Source organism: Mus caroli, unplaced genomic scaffold, assembly GCF_978045245.1.
Source record: "Mus caroli unplaced genomic scaffold, Mus_caroli_1 scaffold_13, whole genome shotgun sequence".
NCBI lineage: Eukaryota > Metazoa > Chordata > Mammalia > Rodentia > Muridae > Mus > Mus caroli.
The window spans coordinates 19,730,968-19,746,564 of NW_028227268.1; the positions used below are offsets into that span (position 1 = coordinate 19,730,968).

Sequence of the window (15,597 nt, forward strand, 5' to 3'; positions counted from 1 at the left end):
AACTTCTAAGTATTAAAAGTGGTAACAGTCTTAGCTCTGTCGCGAAACACTGGTTTTCTCTCCTGCTCTATGTTCTGTGTCCCCGGAGTCCTCGGCCCAAAGAGGTCCCGGAAATTTGCCCAGGGCCACACCACGCCTAGCCCAGGTTGCAGGTCGGCTAACAAGGCTGCCTTGCAGGTCATAAAGCGTTCTGGGGTTGCAACCCCGTTTCATCATCCGTAAAAGAGGATGGTGATTCCAGCCAACAGGTTCGCCATAAATCGTAAACTCCCGCCACGGAGCTAAGTGGGCAGATGTTAGCCATTGCTGTCCCACACTCTGATGACCTTGAAGAACCGACCCTCGCGGCAGCTGCCCCGTAAAGGACGCGGAGCAGCAATACCCAAGCGGTCTGGAAAGTTCCAGCGGTCGCAGGTCTGGACACCCCGGACAGCACTCTTGCAGGGCGTGGGCAGAGGAGAGCTACTGGAGCCGGGTGCAAGCGCCATCCAGTCGACGACCTTGACCTGCGGGCCGCATGGAGCGCGGGGCCGCGGGGACCCGCCCACGCGGCCGCGGCGCAAGGGCGGAACTAGGGGGGTGGGAGGAGGGCCGCGAGTGGGCGGAGCTCGTTGCACTCCGTGCGCGCGGCCGGTCGGCCACGGGGCGGGACTTCGCCTTCTGGGGGCGGAGCCGGCCCCACCACTCTCCCGGGCGGCCGCTGTGCGAAGCGGGCACGCGCGGACCCTGCACCGGCCGCGGAGCCGCTATGGGCCCGCCAGGCCCCTGGCGTGGCGCGGCGCAAGGACGGGCTCCGAGCCAGGTGGGCGGACCTGGGATGGAGTGGGTTCTCCGAGGGTCCCCGCCTGGGAGGGGAATCGAGGCCGCGGGAAGGGGGTGGGCCTCTCCGTGAACCCCTTTACTGGGCATAGAGTGCGGCCGAGTCTCGGTGAAAGGGTTTGTTACTGGGTCTCTGCTTCCGTCTCCGCGGCTTGTGTTTTAAGGGAGAGAGGAGGCAGACAGAGAATGTCCTGCCATCCAGGCCTCACGGCCTGTCCTCTCTGGCCCCGGGCAGGCAGTGTGGGGGAGGGCCAGCAATCTTGGGAAGGAAGGTGGATCTTCCTCTATCAGCAGATTTGTTTACACGTTTCTCTCGGTGCCGGACTCGACCTCTCCTCGCCCGGGGCGCTCATGTGTCCGCCCAGATGTTGGGTGGAGGGGCTCAGGTGTTTGATCTTTCGGCCTCTGTGGTCTGGAGGAGCATGTGGCCGAGAAAATAGCCATCATGTCTTTGGCCAACGGCTATTCTAGCTTCTTTCCAAACGAATGACGTAACCTTGAAGGTCACAGCAACCTTTGAGCCTTAGTTTTCCCCTCGGCAAAGTGAGCACATTTCTAGATTTTGAAGATTATACAGGCAAACTCTGGATGAGCCCTGAGTGCGCTGTCGTTAAAGTCCCAGAGCACCTTACCTCATGCTTGCTCCCCACTCCCCCCACTCCCAGGCCTGCCTTGTCAGGGGGTAAGCTCCATTTGACTGTGGTGTGTGTTTTCAGGATTGAAATTCCGAGATGGATGATCAGGACCCTGGGGGCATTAGCCCCCTGCAGCAAATGGTGGCCTCAGGAGCTGGGGCTGTGGTCACCTCCCTCTTCAGTAAGACCTGGGGAGATGGGGGGGTGGGGCAGCTGGGGGGTTAATGTGGACTAGAGGTTGGAGGCAGTTTGGTTCTGATGAAGAAGAGGGTGAGTGTTGTCCTGAAGGAACCTTCAGACCTACCTCCTTCCCCAGTGACACCCCTGGATGTGGTGAAGGTCCGCCTTCAGTCTCAGAGACCCTCAGCAGCCAGCGGTGAGTACCACCAGACCAAGGCGAGCTGCCTGACAAAATAAGGATTTCCCAGAGATGGGGTTCTAGTGGGGGAGGCTGCATTCCTGACCACCAGGGCTGACTTTTGTGTTTCAGAATTGACATTGACGACTCCCTCCAGATTCTGGAGTCTCTCCTACACCAAATGTGAGTGCCCCAAGTCCCAGGCCCTTGGGAGGACCCAGGGAAGAAGTGTTGAGTGTCCCTCGAGTACCTGGGTTACCCATGATCATAGAGTAGTACATGAGCCCAGCAGTGGTGGTGCACGGTGCACACCTTTAATGTCCCACTTGGGAGGCAGAGGCAGGCGGATTTCTTGAGTTCGAGGCCAGCCTGGTCTACAGAGTGAGTTCCCGGATAGCCAGGGCTACACAGAGAAAGCCTGTCTCGAGACAACCCCCCACACCCCTCCCATACTTTAAGGCCCCATTAGTTAGCTTCCTGTCCCACACAGGAATAGCCACATATTGACCCAGCTATGTCACCCAGCAAGGCTCCAGGCCCTTCCACCCTAATGTCCGTTCCCTTTCCCAGCATCCTCCGCTCTACAGTCCCCAGGGAAGTGCCTCCTATACTGCAATGGAGTCCTGGAGCCCCTGTACCTGTGCCCAAATGGTACCCGCTGTGCCACCTGGTTTCAGGACCCCACACGGTTCACTGGCACCTTGGTAAGGAGCAGAATCAATGTGTCTCAGAGGGACTCGATTTGGATTTGGCTAGGCTGCCGGTGTGCGGAATGGAAAGCAAATGGGGTGGTTGTTCAGTGTAGGAAGGGCTAACCCGGGAGGCCGTTCCTTCAGAAAGCTTTTTCTTCCTGATGCTGAGAATCAAAAACAGGACCTAATAGCGTAATACACACTAGTAAGGTTCTTTACTATGGAATTGTTTTGTTCTTTGCTTTTTGTGGTTTTGGTGAGGTTTTGTGTGTGTGTGTGTGTGGTTGGTTTGTTTGTTTGTTTAGGTTTTTTTTGGTTTGGTTTGGTTTGGTTTTTTTTGTGGTGGTAGTGGTAGATAGGGTTCTTCTTGTAATAGACCAGGCTGGCCTCAAGCTCCCAGAGTTCCACCTTCTCCACCTCCCGAGCGCTGAGACTAAAGATGTATAGCACCAACGTCCATCCACTTCCTTAAGGTTTAAGGGGTGACTAGGAGTCCACCTAGAACCAAGTTGGGGGGCGTGGAGTGGGGGTGTGTGTGTGTAGAGCTAACTGGCTCTTCTCAGGACTCAAGCAAGACTCTGGGCAGAGGCTGAGCCAGTCCATCGCAGGCCTTGTTCATCTCTGTCTTCTTTCCCTGGGCTGCCTGCTGGCTTGGTCAGGATGCCTTTGTGAAGATTGTGCGGCATGAGGGCACTAGGACCCTGTGGAGCGGCCTCCCAGCCACCCTGTGAGTACCCTAGTCATGGCCGGGTGGGGAAGGGGTGCTTGAGAGGTTTGGGAGCCCTTAAGTGATTTTCCTGGCCTCTCCATACTCCCAGGGTGATGACCGTGCCAGCTACTGCCATCTACTTCACTGCTTACGACCAACTCAAGGCCTTCCTGTGTGGTCAGTCCTTGACCTCTGACCTCTACGCACCCATGGTGGCCGGTGCCCTCGCCCGAAGTGAGCACAACTAACCCTTGACCTTCTGGGTCCCAGTGCCAGCCTCTTGCTAGCCTGGGGGTGGGGGAGTATGTTAAACCCTCAGGCCCTGGGGCAGCAGCTGGGTTTGAATGCATGGCCTCTTTGGCCTGACCTCTTTCCGCTGTCTTACCAACCCTCGCCTCCTTAGTGGGCACCGTGACAGTTGTCAGCCCCTTGGAGCTCGTGCGGACCAAGCTGCAGGCTCAGCATGTGTCATACCGTGAGCTGGCTTCCTCTGTTCAAGCTGCGGTGACTCAGGGTGGCTGGCGCTCGCTGTGGCTGGGCTGGGGTCCCACAGCTCTTCGAGATGTCCCCTTCTCAGGTAGGCGCTCGGGGTCAGGGCCTAGGGTAAAGGGCTCTTGGTAATGTTTAACCAAGTCCCTCCTTCGTTACTAAAATGGCTGTGAAGTCATAATCACTTCCCTGAGCCTTGGGTCCCTCATTATATAAGGATAGGTCTAGCAGGGACCTAGGGTTTTGCCTAGGTTTTCCTGACCTAAGTCCTGAGGAGGACCTGGTTGAGAGCAGGCAAGCCTGCACCTGGGATGGTGTGGCTGTGGGGGTGAAGGGTGAGAAGTCTGGAGCCCACCTCCCTGGCTCCCCCATTTAATGAGTGTGTATCTTCTCAAGCTCTGTACTGGTTCAACTACGAGCTGGTGAAGAACTGGCTGAACGGGCTGAGACCAAAAGACCAGACATCGGTGGGCATCAGCTTCGTGGCCGGTGGCATCTCAGGAATGGTGAGTTGACTGCCCTGGGGGGTAGGGCCACCAGAGGTGTCCTACAGAACATAGCAATGCCTGCCAGAGAGCCTGCGTGCTTTCCTCAGCCGCCCTTGAGATGCGTTAGTCCCTCTCAGGGCTTGGGAATGGAGCTGAGCCCTGTCCTCACTTGACCAGGTGGCTGCCACCCTTACCCTACCCTTCGATGTGGTAAAGACACAGCGACAGATGTCACTGGGAGCAGTGGAGGCTGTGAGAGGTAAGCTGGGCTAGTGAGGGGAGAGGGCAGACAGGGGCCTGAGCTGAGCCCTACTGAGCTGGGCCTTGCATCTGCAGTGAAGCCGCCCAGAGTTGACTCCACCTGGCTCCTGCTTCGCAGAATCCGGGCTGAATCTGGCACCAGGGGACTCTTTGCAGGTGGGTGTCTGTCTCTGTGAATGCACTGCATATATGATATATATCCATGCTGTGTGTGAGGGGACCTGGACCCCTCACTGTGGTCTGTCTTTCCATCACAGGCTTCCTCCCCAGGATCATCAAGGCTGCACCCTCCTGTGCCATCATGATTAGCACTTACGAGTTTGGCAAAAGCTTCTTCCAGAGGCTCAACCAGGAGCAGCCTCTGGGCCGCTGAAAGTCGGGGAGCAACCGGCTCTTGCACGGGTGGGATCAGGAGACTGAGCCAAGTGCCTTCCCTCCCAGTCCAGTCACCCAGGCTGTCCTCAGACCTGGATTCCTGCTGTTTCCCTTCCCAGGATTGCCCCTCTCCCGCCTCCCGAATTCAAGACCAAATCTGATGATCGCCCTTCTTTGTATCCCCATGTTTGTTATAGCTTGGCCCGAGGAGCCGAGAGCTCGGGCCAGGCAGTATCTCGGCCCCATTCGTTCCCTGTCTAAAGATGGTCTTCTGTGCACAGCTGTGGCTGCGGTGTCTTGGGGTATGTGTGCACGTTTGGGGGTCCCCAGTCAGACACAGTGGCCCACACCTGTTATTCCATCACTTGGGAGGCCGAGGCAGGAAGAGTGCCTCCAATACCAAGCCAGCCAGGACTACACAGCCAAATTCTGTCTTCACAAAAAAACAACAAAAAGCTAGCGTCTACAGGTGTAGTGGCCCCGAGAGTTCATGGCGAGCAGATCTGAAGCCTACCTGGCCTACATACTGAGCTCCAGGCCATCCAGAGACCTTGTCTTAAAAGCTTCCCACCTTAGGGGGTACCCAGAGAGATAGGGGTGAAAGGTTGCCTGCGTGGTAGGTAGTAAGGGCCTTTCATGTGGGGCCCACTGTGTTGGGGTGAGAGCAAAGAGCCATCGCCCCTAGGGCAAGCCAAGGTGGTGTCACTGGGGCAGCGTTGCCCACTTACCAGCTCTGGCATAAGGAAAGGGGTACAGCTTTGGGCTACAGTGGAGTTGGGTAGACCGGTGGCAGGCAGATAACCCACTAAGGCACACCCTCATAGCACTGCTAGGGATTGAGAAAGTCTTAGAGGGGTCAGATCCAGAAAGCACCTGCAGATAGATGTACAGAATCCGGAGCCCCCTCCCACTCAGCCCACACCCTAAATGATGGCCCCATGTGGTCCCCCAGGGCACATCCTCCTGGCATAGGTACCTTGGTTAAGAGACCTGTTAGGGAGCCGGACCCCCCCTCTCCAACAGATGAGACCACTTCAGTCCTCTGGTTTTTATTTGCCTAATCTCTCCCCACATAGGTACCAAGGAAGGGCGACTTCAGAGGGTACACAGGGTTAGACCAGAGGCAGGGCAGCAGGAATGCCAGGGCTGGACCACCTGCTCCTGAGGCAAGTGTAGAAGATGAGCAGAAGGAACCAGGCAGCCTTCAGAGCCACCAGAATGGAGCGGTGTCCCCAGGGGCCTGAGGATCTGTAATCTGGGTGTCCCTCCTGGCCCCCCCCACTTCCCATGCAGCTCCTGCCTCCTTGGCAGGAAGCAGAAGCAGGAAAGAGGCTTGCCTCGTCTTTCCCTAGAGACCCGAGGCTAGGTTGGTGGTGTTCTTGAAGGGTGGCCTGGGTTGGGGGACTCAAAAGGTGGCAGTTGTCCATGGCCCCTGGCAGGTGGGGCTGGCATTGCCCTTGGTGCTCCTCAGCTGGGGCTGAGCGCTGGGCTGCCCTCAGGGCTGTCGCTCACCAGGCATTCGTTGGATTTGAAGCTTGCCAGGGACTTGCAGCTGGGGATGGAGGCCAGGGAGCCGCAGAGGCCCAGCATGGAGGGCGTGGGGTCCTTCCCTAGGGAGAGAGGGCGGGTAAGGCCAGGTCGACCAGCCTGTGTTGTATGTGGGGAGGAGGTCCTCGTGGGTGGGCAGAAGGGCAGTTCTCCAGTCACCCCCAGGGGATGTGGCCTCTTCTGGAGCATCTGCCATTTTTAATTAAACCTTGATTGAACATTCCTTGCACAGGGCTTGAGACACTGTGTCATAAACCATCAGTTTATGTCTGTCTCCCCAAGATTCAGCCTCTCTTTGTCCATTTATTAAGCACACAGCGAGCATTTGCTGTTTCACACTCTGGGGATACAGAGAATGGACAAGACATGGTCCCTGCCCTCACGGAGCTCACAGTCTGGTGGGGGAGACACACACACAGTCACAAACACAGTGTGCTTATGAGTTACATGTCCAAAGCCTGCCTCATCTCAAAAGTCGAGTTATCCAATACAATATATATCTATGTGTTAAAAAAAAAAAAAAAACCAAGGCAGGAGGTCCAGGCAGGGGGGAGACTAGGAAGGGAGTAACCAAGGAGGGGTCAACACAAAATGCATGCGTTGAAGTCCTGGGCATTCGCTTGGAGGGAGCCACTAATTTGGTTCTGAGCTTCCTGGCAGCCAAAGAAAGGGGAAAACATTGGTCAGGCAGGCGGTTCACAGTGTGCATGTGGGCAGAGCCAGTGAGGCACAGGAGTCCCCGGAGGACAAGCCCTGTGCGGGTATCATGACACTAGAAAGCCATTGCACCCTCTCCATACGTGCACACTGGAGGCTCTTTACCAACATCCCTATTTTACAGATGGGAATCTGGGTCAGCCAAGTGCAGAGATTGACTGCATTTACAGGTAGAAGAGGTGGGGCCAGAATTTGCACTTTTGTTTTGAAACCTCAAGCCAAGCTCCTCATTGGTGTATAAGTACAGGAAGAGTTGAGAGAATAAGGGGTTCAGCCACAGCCTGACTACTTGGGCCCTATCCCTTTCCTGAAGTGCCAAGGTGGATGAGTGTGTGTGGGGTGCGCTCACCGATGGGGCCCCAGGGTTCCTCGTCCCTCTTGGCCTCTCCCAGGCGCTGGGAGTCTGAGCTCAGGCTGGCCTCTGCAGACAGCGGCTCCGTGCTCATGAAGCTGTGTCTACAGCAGAACAGAAAAGTGTGCAGGGAATGACCTGCAGCTCCAGCTCCTGGAACTGGGGTATGGGGACAGCACTTGGTTGAGGCTTACCTCCGATATAGCTTGGAGTTGCTGGCACCCTCGGGCCTATGAAGTGTGCTCAGGGAGGGCCACTGGTTGACCAGGGGTGTCGTAAGCTCCTTGGAACCCTGGGCCAGGGGGGCATGGTCACCGGGGATCAGACCTGTCCTGGGAGGGGGAGGGGGATCAGGCCTGGCTGGGAGAGGGAAGCGAGACTCAGCAAAGGTGGGGGCAGGGTTTAGTACGGAAACTTGAGTGGTAAAAATGGGGATCTGTGCTGCTCAGGGAGGATGGTACAAGTCTGGAATAATGGCATTAGGATCTAAGGCCATGTTTGTGGTGGCCAGGATTAGTGCACTCATGATGGAGTGAGTTTTTAGAAGTCAGTTGGGATGATGTAGGGAGGAGAGTGGAAAGGGTGGGTACTCTTGAAGGGGTGGGATTCGTCCTAGCAAGCTGGGTCAGGTTCAGGGAGGAAATGTTCCACATTGGGGGCGGGGGTGTGTGTGATGCCTATCAGAGGCCTTAATAATGGGGGTGGCACACGATAAAACTGAAGGCTGCTAAAGTCCTGTGAGGAATGGCTGGTGTCTCTAGCTGATGGGTATTGGAAGCTGCAAGGGTCTTAATGTGAGGGGCAGGTAATGTTTGGCAACCGCCACAGGATCTTGGGAAAGGGGATGGGATGGGTAGGCTGATGCGAATTGGGTGTCATCAGAAAAGCGATCCCAGCCAATGGAGTCATGTTGGGGTTCCCAGGGGTCAGGGCGGGAGGCGGGCTCACAGCTGCTCCTGCAGCTCCAGGATCACTCCTTCCAGCTCCCGCTTCTCACGCTGATTTTGTGCCGCTGCCTCCTCCAGCTGCAGCTGCAGCCGCCGGTTCTCCGCCTCCAGGTCCTTCAGCTGCGACTCGCGCAGACGCACCAGCTCCTCCAGGTATCCCTGCGGGGCGCCGGCTCAGCCCGGACGCCCAAAGGGGTCCCAGCTGGAGTCCCAGCCCCAGGCCCTGCCCCCACCGCGCCCAGCTCCCCGCGCCTCGCCCTGCGCACCTTCTGTGCGTAGACAATGCGAAACTTCTGTTCCATCTTGTGCCACTTGTTGTACCAACTGTCTTCATCGGTGACGAGAGGCAGGTAGGGGTGCTCTGGTGAGTTGTCCTCGCTGGTGCTGCTCTCGGCACTGTGCCTCTCCTCCTCATCCGTCAGGTAGTCGTAGCTTAGGAGCGGGAGCAGTGGGTGGGGCCGGCTACGCCCCGCCTCGCCCCACTAGCACCCCAACTCCGACCCTTGGGCAGTGACACCAGGATGACACTCAGCGCCTTTCCGGTACCCATCTCCTCACCCACCGCAATAACCGGGCTGCTCACCTTTGGGTGAATTTTAGGTAGGGTGTGTAATCGATGACCACCGGCGTCTTCCCATCCAGAACTTCGCCCTTTAGACAGAAGCTGGGGCAGAAGAGCCACAGGGGTGGGGGGAGGGAATGAGGGGCGTTGGACAGTTGTGGGTGAGAAAGTCCCCTTCACCACCGCCAAGCAGACCCCACCTGAAGTCGATGGCGCTGAGCCCGATCAGCATCCCAGTGAGGACAGTGGCTTCCTCCCGCAGCATGATGGCTCCGGAGTCATAGAACCGTCTGCAGGGAGGAGAAAGCTGAGACTCCCAGGGGGTGTCCCTCCACCCAGGATTTCTCTGCCTGGTTTACTTATCACAAACTTTCCCCACAGGAAGGAGACTCCTTCCAGCTCAGTACCTCACTGGAACTAGCACCTGACCCAGCCCCCATCACAATGCCTGTTTCCTTTACAAGAAACACATTTCTGTTCTCTAGGCTAAGCAACCCCTATCAAAGCATTGGGTCACCTCAATCCTATAAATCAGGGAGTAAATCTTAGTCTTAGTGCTTGTCACACATACAGTAAATGAGGTCCTCAAAAGACAATTGTCTCTGAAATAAGATGGACTAGGGATAAAACGTATTATAAAAAAAAATCAGATGGGGGAGGGAGACCCCCAAGAGCTCCCCACTCCCACAGGACACATTCTGCCCCGTGATCTCTGACCTGACCGTCAGGACCCAACTTCTCAGCAAATCCCACTCTAAGCACTGAAGCTCTGAACACTGGGATCCAAGAACAGAGTGACTGCCTTTGTTTGCAGAGCTGGCAGGGCTATGTGTTGTAGGTCCTGGCGTAAGGCCAAGTAAAATGGCATGTGACTGAGGCCTCTGTAGTCCAGTAACCATGTCATCTGCGGGAAGCCAACTACCACTGCATGCCGGAACTTGTAGTCCAGGTATTGAAGTTTGCTGTGGGAACTTAAGGCTTAGGCAATGAATGTGCATGCTGCTGCCTGAAGAGGTCTAACCTGGTAGTTCGGTTGTCCCGAAGAGCTGTGGTAATGTATTCCGACATACGCTTCTCCATCAGAGCCACCCGGATCCACGCCCGGCCCTGAAAAGCATGGATCGATCACCTTTAACTGTCCCAGAGAGGGACCTATCTGTCCCTCTGGTATGGTCCCCATTCTGAGTGCTGTGGGCAAAGGGTCCCTCTGTCCAGGGCAGGGATCAGGGGTGTTCCTGTTATGGCCCCTCACCTTGGCTCTAGCTGTGCTGATGTTCTCCATGTTCTCAATGCTGCTCACACAGTTGTTGGGCACTTTGCTGCAGGCCAGCCGGATGTAGTCCCAGAAGCCCCGTTGTCCATCTGAGCTGAACCAGCTCGCTGGCCCTGCTGGGGCACAAGCTGAGCCAGGGCAGGGAGGGGACTCAGCGATACCAGGGAGTTTGGAAAAGGTCCATGTCACAAAACACTTGCATGCATAAGCCTAAGCCACCAGACACACAGGTAATGCCTCCCCTACCCCCCCACCCCCGGTGTGAGCTGCAGCTGGCCAGCAGAGAGAGACAGAGAGACAGAGGACATGCTGCATGCACAGTGATGGAGATGTGGGCACACCACCCTCTCCCCAGTCTCCCAACACTATGCTTTCTATGCTCTCGTTTCTATGTACAGCCCAGAATGGGGTCCAGGACCAGGGATGGGGGTTAGAAATCCATCAAGGCTATTAGAGCCTGGGATATGGTAGCTGAACGCCACAGGCTGGGGTTGGAAGGGGTAGGTGATGGATGGCCTACCTTTAAATCGGTGGCTGAGGATCTGCTCTAAAATGGCTGCGAAATTAACAAACTCCTCTGAAGAGTCATCAATGGGCTCTGCTGTGTACTTCTCTAGCAGGGTTTTCACAGAGAACCTGGGGGTGGGGGCAGGGGAGGGGAGAGGAGAGGGAGGGTCAAACAGGGCGGCAGAGGAGGAAGGGTGTCTGAGGAACCGGCAGAGAAGAGGTCATGAGGGGCGTGGGTGTCATGGGGGCAGGGGAGGTGAAACTAGACCGAGGAGGAAGGTTCCAGGTTAGGTGGGAGGAGAGGGAGGGCAGCAGAAAGACAGCAAGAGCTACCACCCTTCAGGTGACATTTTTCAAATGTGTGAATCGAGGGTCAACCAGGCGTCAGAAGCCAAGTTTGGACCCAGGCTCCCAAAGAGTCTTTCAATAGTGTTGGAATGAGCTCTCATCTCTCTGGGGGTGGAGGGGGTCACCTGTACCAGAATGTGCATGCAGGAATGTAGGCATGCATTCGTGACCAGGTGGACACTCAGCTCTGGGACCTCCCTCCTCCCCTCTCTTCTCAGCTAGCCCACCCACACGCCAGCTGCCCAGAGCTAGGCAGTGTGGAGCTTGGGGTGTGGGGGCAGAATGCAGGGTGTGGGTCTGACATACATTGGGTGGGAAGGAACTCTGATCCCTGGAAAGGATTCGGGGGGCGGGGGGGGGCACAGACACTGGTTTCTCAGGAAGGAAGGTAGCCAAAGGAGGCAGGTGAGGCAGAGGGGTTGGAGCCAAGCAGCCCCCACCGCCCTCTGCAGCCCTGCTTCAGCCTCCGGCATCCTCTACCATCCTTATGCTAGAGTCTCCATTTGCCATCTATGCAGTGGAGCGGAACAGGGAGAGGATGCGCAGCTCCTCACATCTCATTACCACTCTGCTGCTGGAGACAGAGCAGGAGCCGGGCGCCCTGGGATACAGGAGGGACTTCAGTCTGTGCTTTTATTCTATCCATGTTTAACCAAGTCATGCACTGTGTCCAGAACTATATTTCATATGTGTGACCTCGCCACAACCCCTGGAAATGAGTCCTCTCATGACAACCTGCCCCATATCACACAGGTAAGGAGGTTAAAGGCTCCAGAGATGGAATGATCAGTCATGTAACATGGGAAAAGGCAAATAGTTGGCCCATTCTCCATCCTTGGCTCTTTCTGCTCTGTCTTACGGCTTCCTAGTGGCTGCTCTAATTACTGAGGCTTGGCCAGTGAGCTGGCTCAGTGGATAAAGCCACATGCCCCACAGCTCATGGACCAGAGTTCAAGCCCAAAACCTACATGGTAGAAGGAGATAGCCCACTCCCATCAGCTGTCCTGTGACTTCCACATTCACACCGTGGCACATGCACACACACACACACAAAAAAAAAAAAAAACAGATAAATAAAATAAATGTAATCTTAAAAAAAAAAAAAAGGGCTGGTGAGATGGCTCAGTGGGTAAGAGCACCCGACTGCTCTTCCAAAGGTCCGGAGTTCAAATCCCAGCAACCACATGGTGGCTCACAACCATCCGTAACGAGATCTGACTCCCTCTTCTGGAATGTCTGAAGACAGCTACAGTGTACTTACATATAATCAATAAATAAATCTTAAAAAATAAATAAATAAATCTTTAAAAAAAAAAAAAGGTAGCCTGGCATGATGGCACACGCCTTATCTGATCCCAACACTCAAGAGACAGAGGCAAGAGGATCTGTAAGTCTAGGCCTGCTTGGTCTACACAGTATATTCCAGGACAGCCAGGACTACATAGAGAGACCCTGTCTTAAACAAACAAACAAACAAACAAAATACAAACAAGCTCTGAGTGACCTCTGCCTTCTACTTTAGAAGCCCCCAGTCATGAAGTATTGGCTACTAAGGCTCTCAAGCAAACAGCACAACCAGGAGCCCCTCTCTGTCACCTTCCCTTGGGCTTATCAGGGGATGAAGCCCAAGAGCAGACAGGTCAGCGTTAGACTGTGCTAGGGATAAGCAGGCTGCTGGATTCAAAGCCTGTTTCCTTGGGTGCAAACAGAAATATCAGCACTTGCCCCTTTCAACTTTGGTTCAGATCCCAGACAAGGGTGGGAGAAGGTGAGAGTGTATTGATTCCTGGGCACAGGCCAGGTGAGGAGGCAAGGCTGGCCTGGCCAGGAAAGAGGAAGCCTGCGACTGCGATAAGGCCATTTTCTGGGCTTTGTTATGCACACCACCGATTTGTGGTCATCTGGGTCAGACTTCAGTAGAGGTCTGGGGCTTGGTGAGCATGGCAGCCATCTGCTATCTGTCCTTGGAGATGCTGAAAGCTGGTCAGAGCCTCTAGGAACCCCATGGTGTGGACCTGGTTAGGAGGAGGATAACTGCTGGGGTTACCATGGAGACAGGGAGGCCAGGGCCCAGGGGAGCCAGCAGTCTACTAAAGGGAGCTGCTGGGAGCTAGAGGAGAACCACGTGACAGTAATGAGGCAGCAGGGTCCCTCAGGATTTGGAGAATTTGTCATGCCCCTGAGCCCTTAAACTATTCCTTGTCCCCCACTCTGAGCTACCTCTAAGTCCCTTGAACCTCTCTTTCTCTGGCTCAGGTCCAGTGGCTCTCTCTCCTTTTCCCACACACTAAGCCCCAGCTCTCCCGGCAGGCAAGAAAAAGATGGGCCTAGATTGCCAAGAACCAAGAGAGAGGCCAGAAGGATGTCATTGAAATAGAGCTGATTCTGTGTGCCAGGCACTGTCTAGTATCTAACGTGGCACACCATGACACATTCTTTGGAGTGGCTTTTACACCTAAGATGTAAAACCTAAGAAAAAGCACCAAAGGCTCTGAGTGTGGATAGGAGACGGCCACAGGGTTGCCCAGCTAAGAACTGATGCAAAAGCTTGAGCCCAAGTATGGTCCCAAGGGCAGAAATCTCTTGACACCACACTGGCAGGTTTGGAATATGAAGGCAGTAAGTGCTTCCGGCTAGGTCACAGATGCACATCCCAGCCTCCTCCTTACAGAGGTGATGTGCACAGACTTTCAAGACACTGGCAAAGGGGTGATCTGACACAGAGGCAACATGGCTGGGTATGTGTCCAGACTCCAAAGGAACCCTGGGTAACGGGAGACTGGGCATCAGGTGGGCATGATTTCTGGGAGAAGGAACAGGGCTGTGGTTTATGTTCACGCAAGTGGGACTGGCAAGAAAGGACAATTCAGTCCCACATCCAGGCGCACTAAGAGCCAAGATGCAGCACCCCATTGGACATGGAGGCTGCAGGTGGAGAAGGCAGCTGGCATGGAGATCCCAGAGGGAGTGGCAAGGACAGGTGGGGGCTTGGGAGAGAGCCTGCACAGCTGGTGGCTTTCTGGCCTCAGGGCAGGGCAGGCAGGGTGAGTCACTGCAGCCTTGAAGTGGGGAGGATTACTTTCCGATGTCCAAGAAAGAGGGGAATTTTCCTAGCCCTGAAACTGCCCCACCCTCAGGGATTTTGGGATCTGGGCTCCCAGTCTTTACTTGGGGCCCCAGCTTCATTTAGGCCTTGGGTGCTCCCTACAGCGGGGTAATGCCCTCGACCTTCATTGGATGGGTTCAGGGCCTTTGTGCATAATTGGTCCAGCCACAGGCTGCTGCTACCTAGAAACACCATCCTTGCTTTATGAAGGGTTGAGCATAGGAAAGTCTCTCAGGAAAGCTCCACTCCAAGACGCTAAGCAGGCAGGGGTGGCAAGAGGGGACTTGGAGGACATTCACCCCCAACCCCATTGAGTTCCCTTTGCCCACCCTGCCCCCACTGCCAGGAAGAGAGCCAGCCATCCTCCCTCCTCCCCCTCTCATACACAATGTCACTTCCTGGTTCTCACAGGAAACTGCAGTGCCAATTAAACTCTCTTCATCCCCCCAACCCCAGGCTGGGCATAGGCCTGGCTTAGCCAAGAATAAGGACCAGACATTCCAGCCCGCCTCCAGGCTCCGGGCCTGGGAAGGATAGAGAGCGCGGTCCTCCCTGCCCTGCCTTTTCTCAGTGGCTGCAGAGCATCCTCATGGGCATGCTCAACCCTTAGATTTCTCAGCCTGCTTCAACCCCTCTCACCACCCCACCCCGACCGCCAGCGGCGCCCACCTGCACACGGTGATCAGGTTCCTGCGCTCCACGATCACGTTGCGGGAAGATGCTTTCTTGGAGGGCAGCCCCAGAGCCATGGTGGTCTGGACAAAGCTCGCTTCCATCCAGATGTGCGGCCACTGCTGTCGCCGCCCGCTGCCCCCCACCCCACCCGGCGCCCCGGCCCGCCTCGCAGGATCACGGCTGGGCCCTCTGCCCCCGGGGGCCCTTCGTCTTCTTCACTGCCATCCCTCGGCCTCGACGCCTAAGGCCGGCCCCTTTGCTCCCTCCCCCGGCAGCGATTCCGGAGCAAAACAAGGCCGGGGAGGGAGCTCTCCGAGGTGCTGAGCCGGAGCTCGTCACCCCCTCCCCCAGTCGCCCGTCCCCCCTCCTCGGCCGGTGACGTCAGGGCCATAAGCCCCGCCCCCGGCAGCCCGGGACCAATCCGCAAAGGGCGCAGAGTTTTGGGGGAGGGGAAGGATAGAGGCCCTTGAGAGAGCGGAGGGGGTCCCCCGGAGAGACAACGGAGACTGTGTAGAGAAGGGCCCTTTCTCCACCCCCACACTCAAGGCTGGGGATCCTCGTCTGGCGTCTCAGCTTTGACGCTTCTTTCCCTTGTTTCTGGCCTGAAGTCGGTGCTATCTGTCTCAGATTTCTCATTGTACCCTAAAGAATGGAGACCCTTACCTCCTGCATCCTTATCCCAGCCCTACCCCCCATCCACTCATCCCAGGCTTGTCAGCCCGGCCCAGGCCTTCTG

General features: G+C 56.0%; 2 protein-coding genes across 14 annotated transcripts; one reads left to right on the forward strand and one right to left on the reverse strand.

Annotated features, from left to right (window-relative positions):
• Positions 1-267: 267 nt before the first annotated feature.
• On the forward strand, positions 268-5,106 carry Slc25a39 (solute carrier family 25 member 39). 5 transcript variants are annotated; one of them, XM_021175499.3, is made up of 12 exons: positions 268-414; positions 1,536-1,635; positions 1,771-1,830; positions 1,945-1,995; positions 2,383-2,516; positions 3,164-3,231; positions 3,323-3,447; positions 3,617-3,790; positions 4,099-4,208; positions 4,368-4,449; positions 4,527-4,607; positions 4,709-5,106. In XM_021175499.3, the coding sequence occupies exons 2-12, from the start codon at positions 1,551-1,553 to the stop codon at positions 4,822-4,824; spliced, it is 1,086 nt and encodes a 361-aa protein (XP_021031158.1). In that variant the 5' UTR covers positions 268-414; positions 1,536-1,550; the 3' UTR covers positions 4,825-5,106. The 5 variants fall into 5 exon arrangements, with proteins under 5 accessions (XP_021031158.1, XP_021031155.1, XP_021031156.1 ...); XM_021175496.2 differs by lacking the exon at positions 268-414 and adding an exon at positions 657-802; XM_021175497.3 differs by lacking the exon at positions 268-414 and adding an exon at positions 839-936.
• Positions 5,107-5,859: 753 nt separating this feature from the next.
• Positions 5,860-15,201, reverse strand: Rundc3a (RUN domain containing 3A). 9 transcript variants are annotated; one of them, XM_029483758.2, is made up of 11 exons: positions 14,856-15,201; positions 10,746-10,861; positions 10,205-10,338; positions 9,974-10,059; positions 9,153-9,242; positions 8,974-9,054; positions 8,657-8,822; positions 8,392-8,549; positions 7,638-7,799; positions 7,441-7,547; positions 5,860-6,436 (listed from the first exon to the last, which is right to left on the reverse strand). In XM_029483758.2, exons 1-11 carry the CDS (start codon positions 14,960-14,962, stop codon positions 6,294-6,296), a joined length of 1,350 nt encoding a protein of 449 aa, XP_029339618.1. In that variant the 5' UTR covers positions 14,963-15,201; the 3' UTR covers positions 5,860-6,293. The 9 variants fall into 9 exon arrangements, with proteins under 9 accessions (XP_029339618.1, XP_029339617.1, XP_029339616.1 ...); XM_029483757.2 differs by having other exon boundaries at positions 10,205-10,341; XM_029483756.2 differs by having other exon boundaries at positions 10,205-10,353; positions 14,856-15,200.
• Positions 15,202-15,597: the final 396 nt, after the last annotated feature.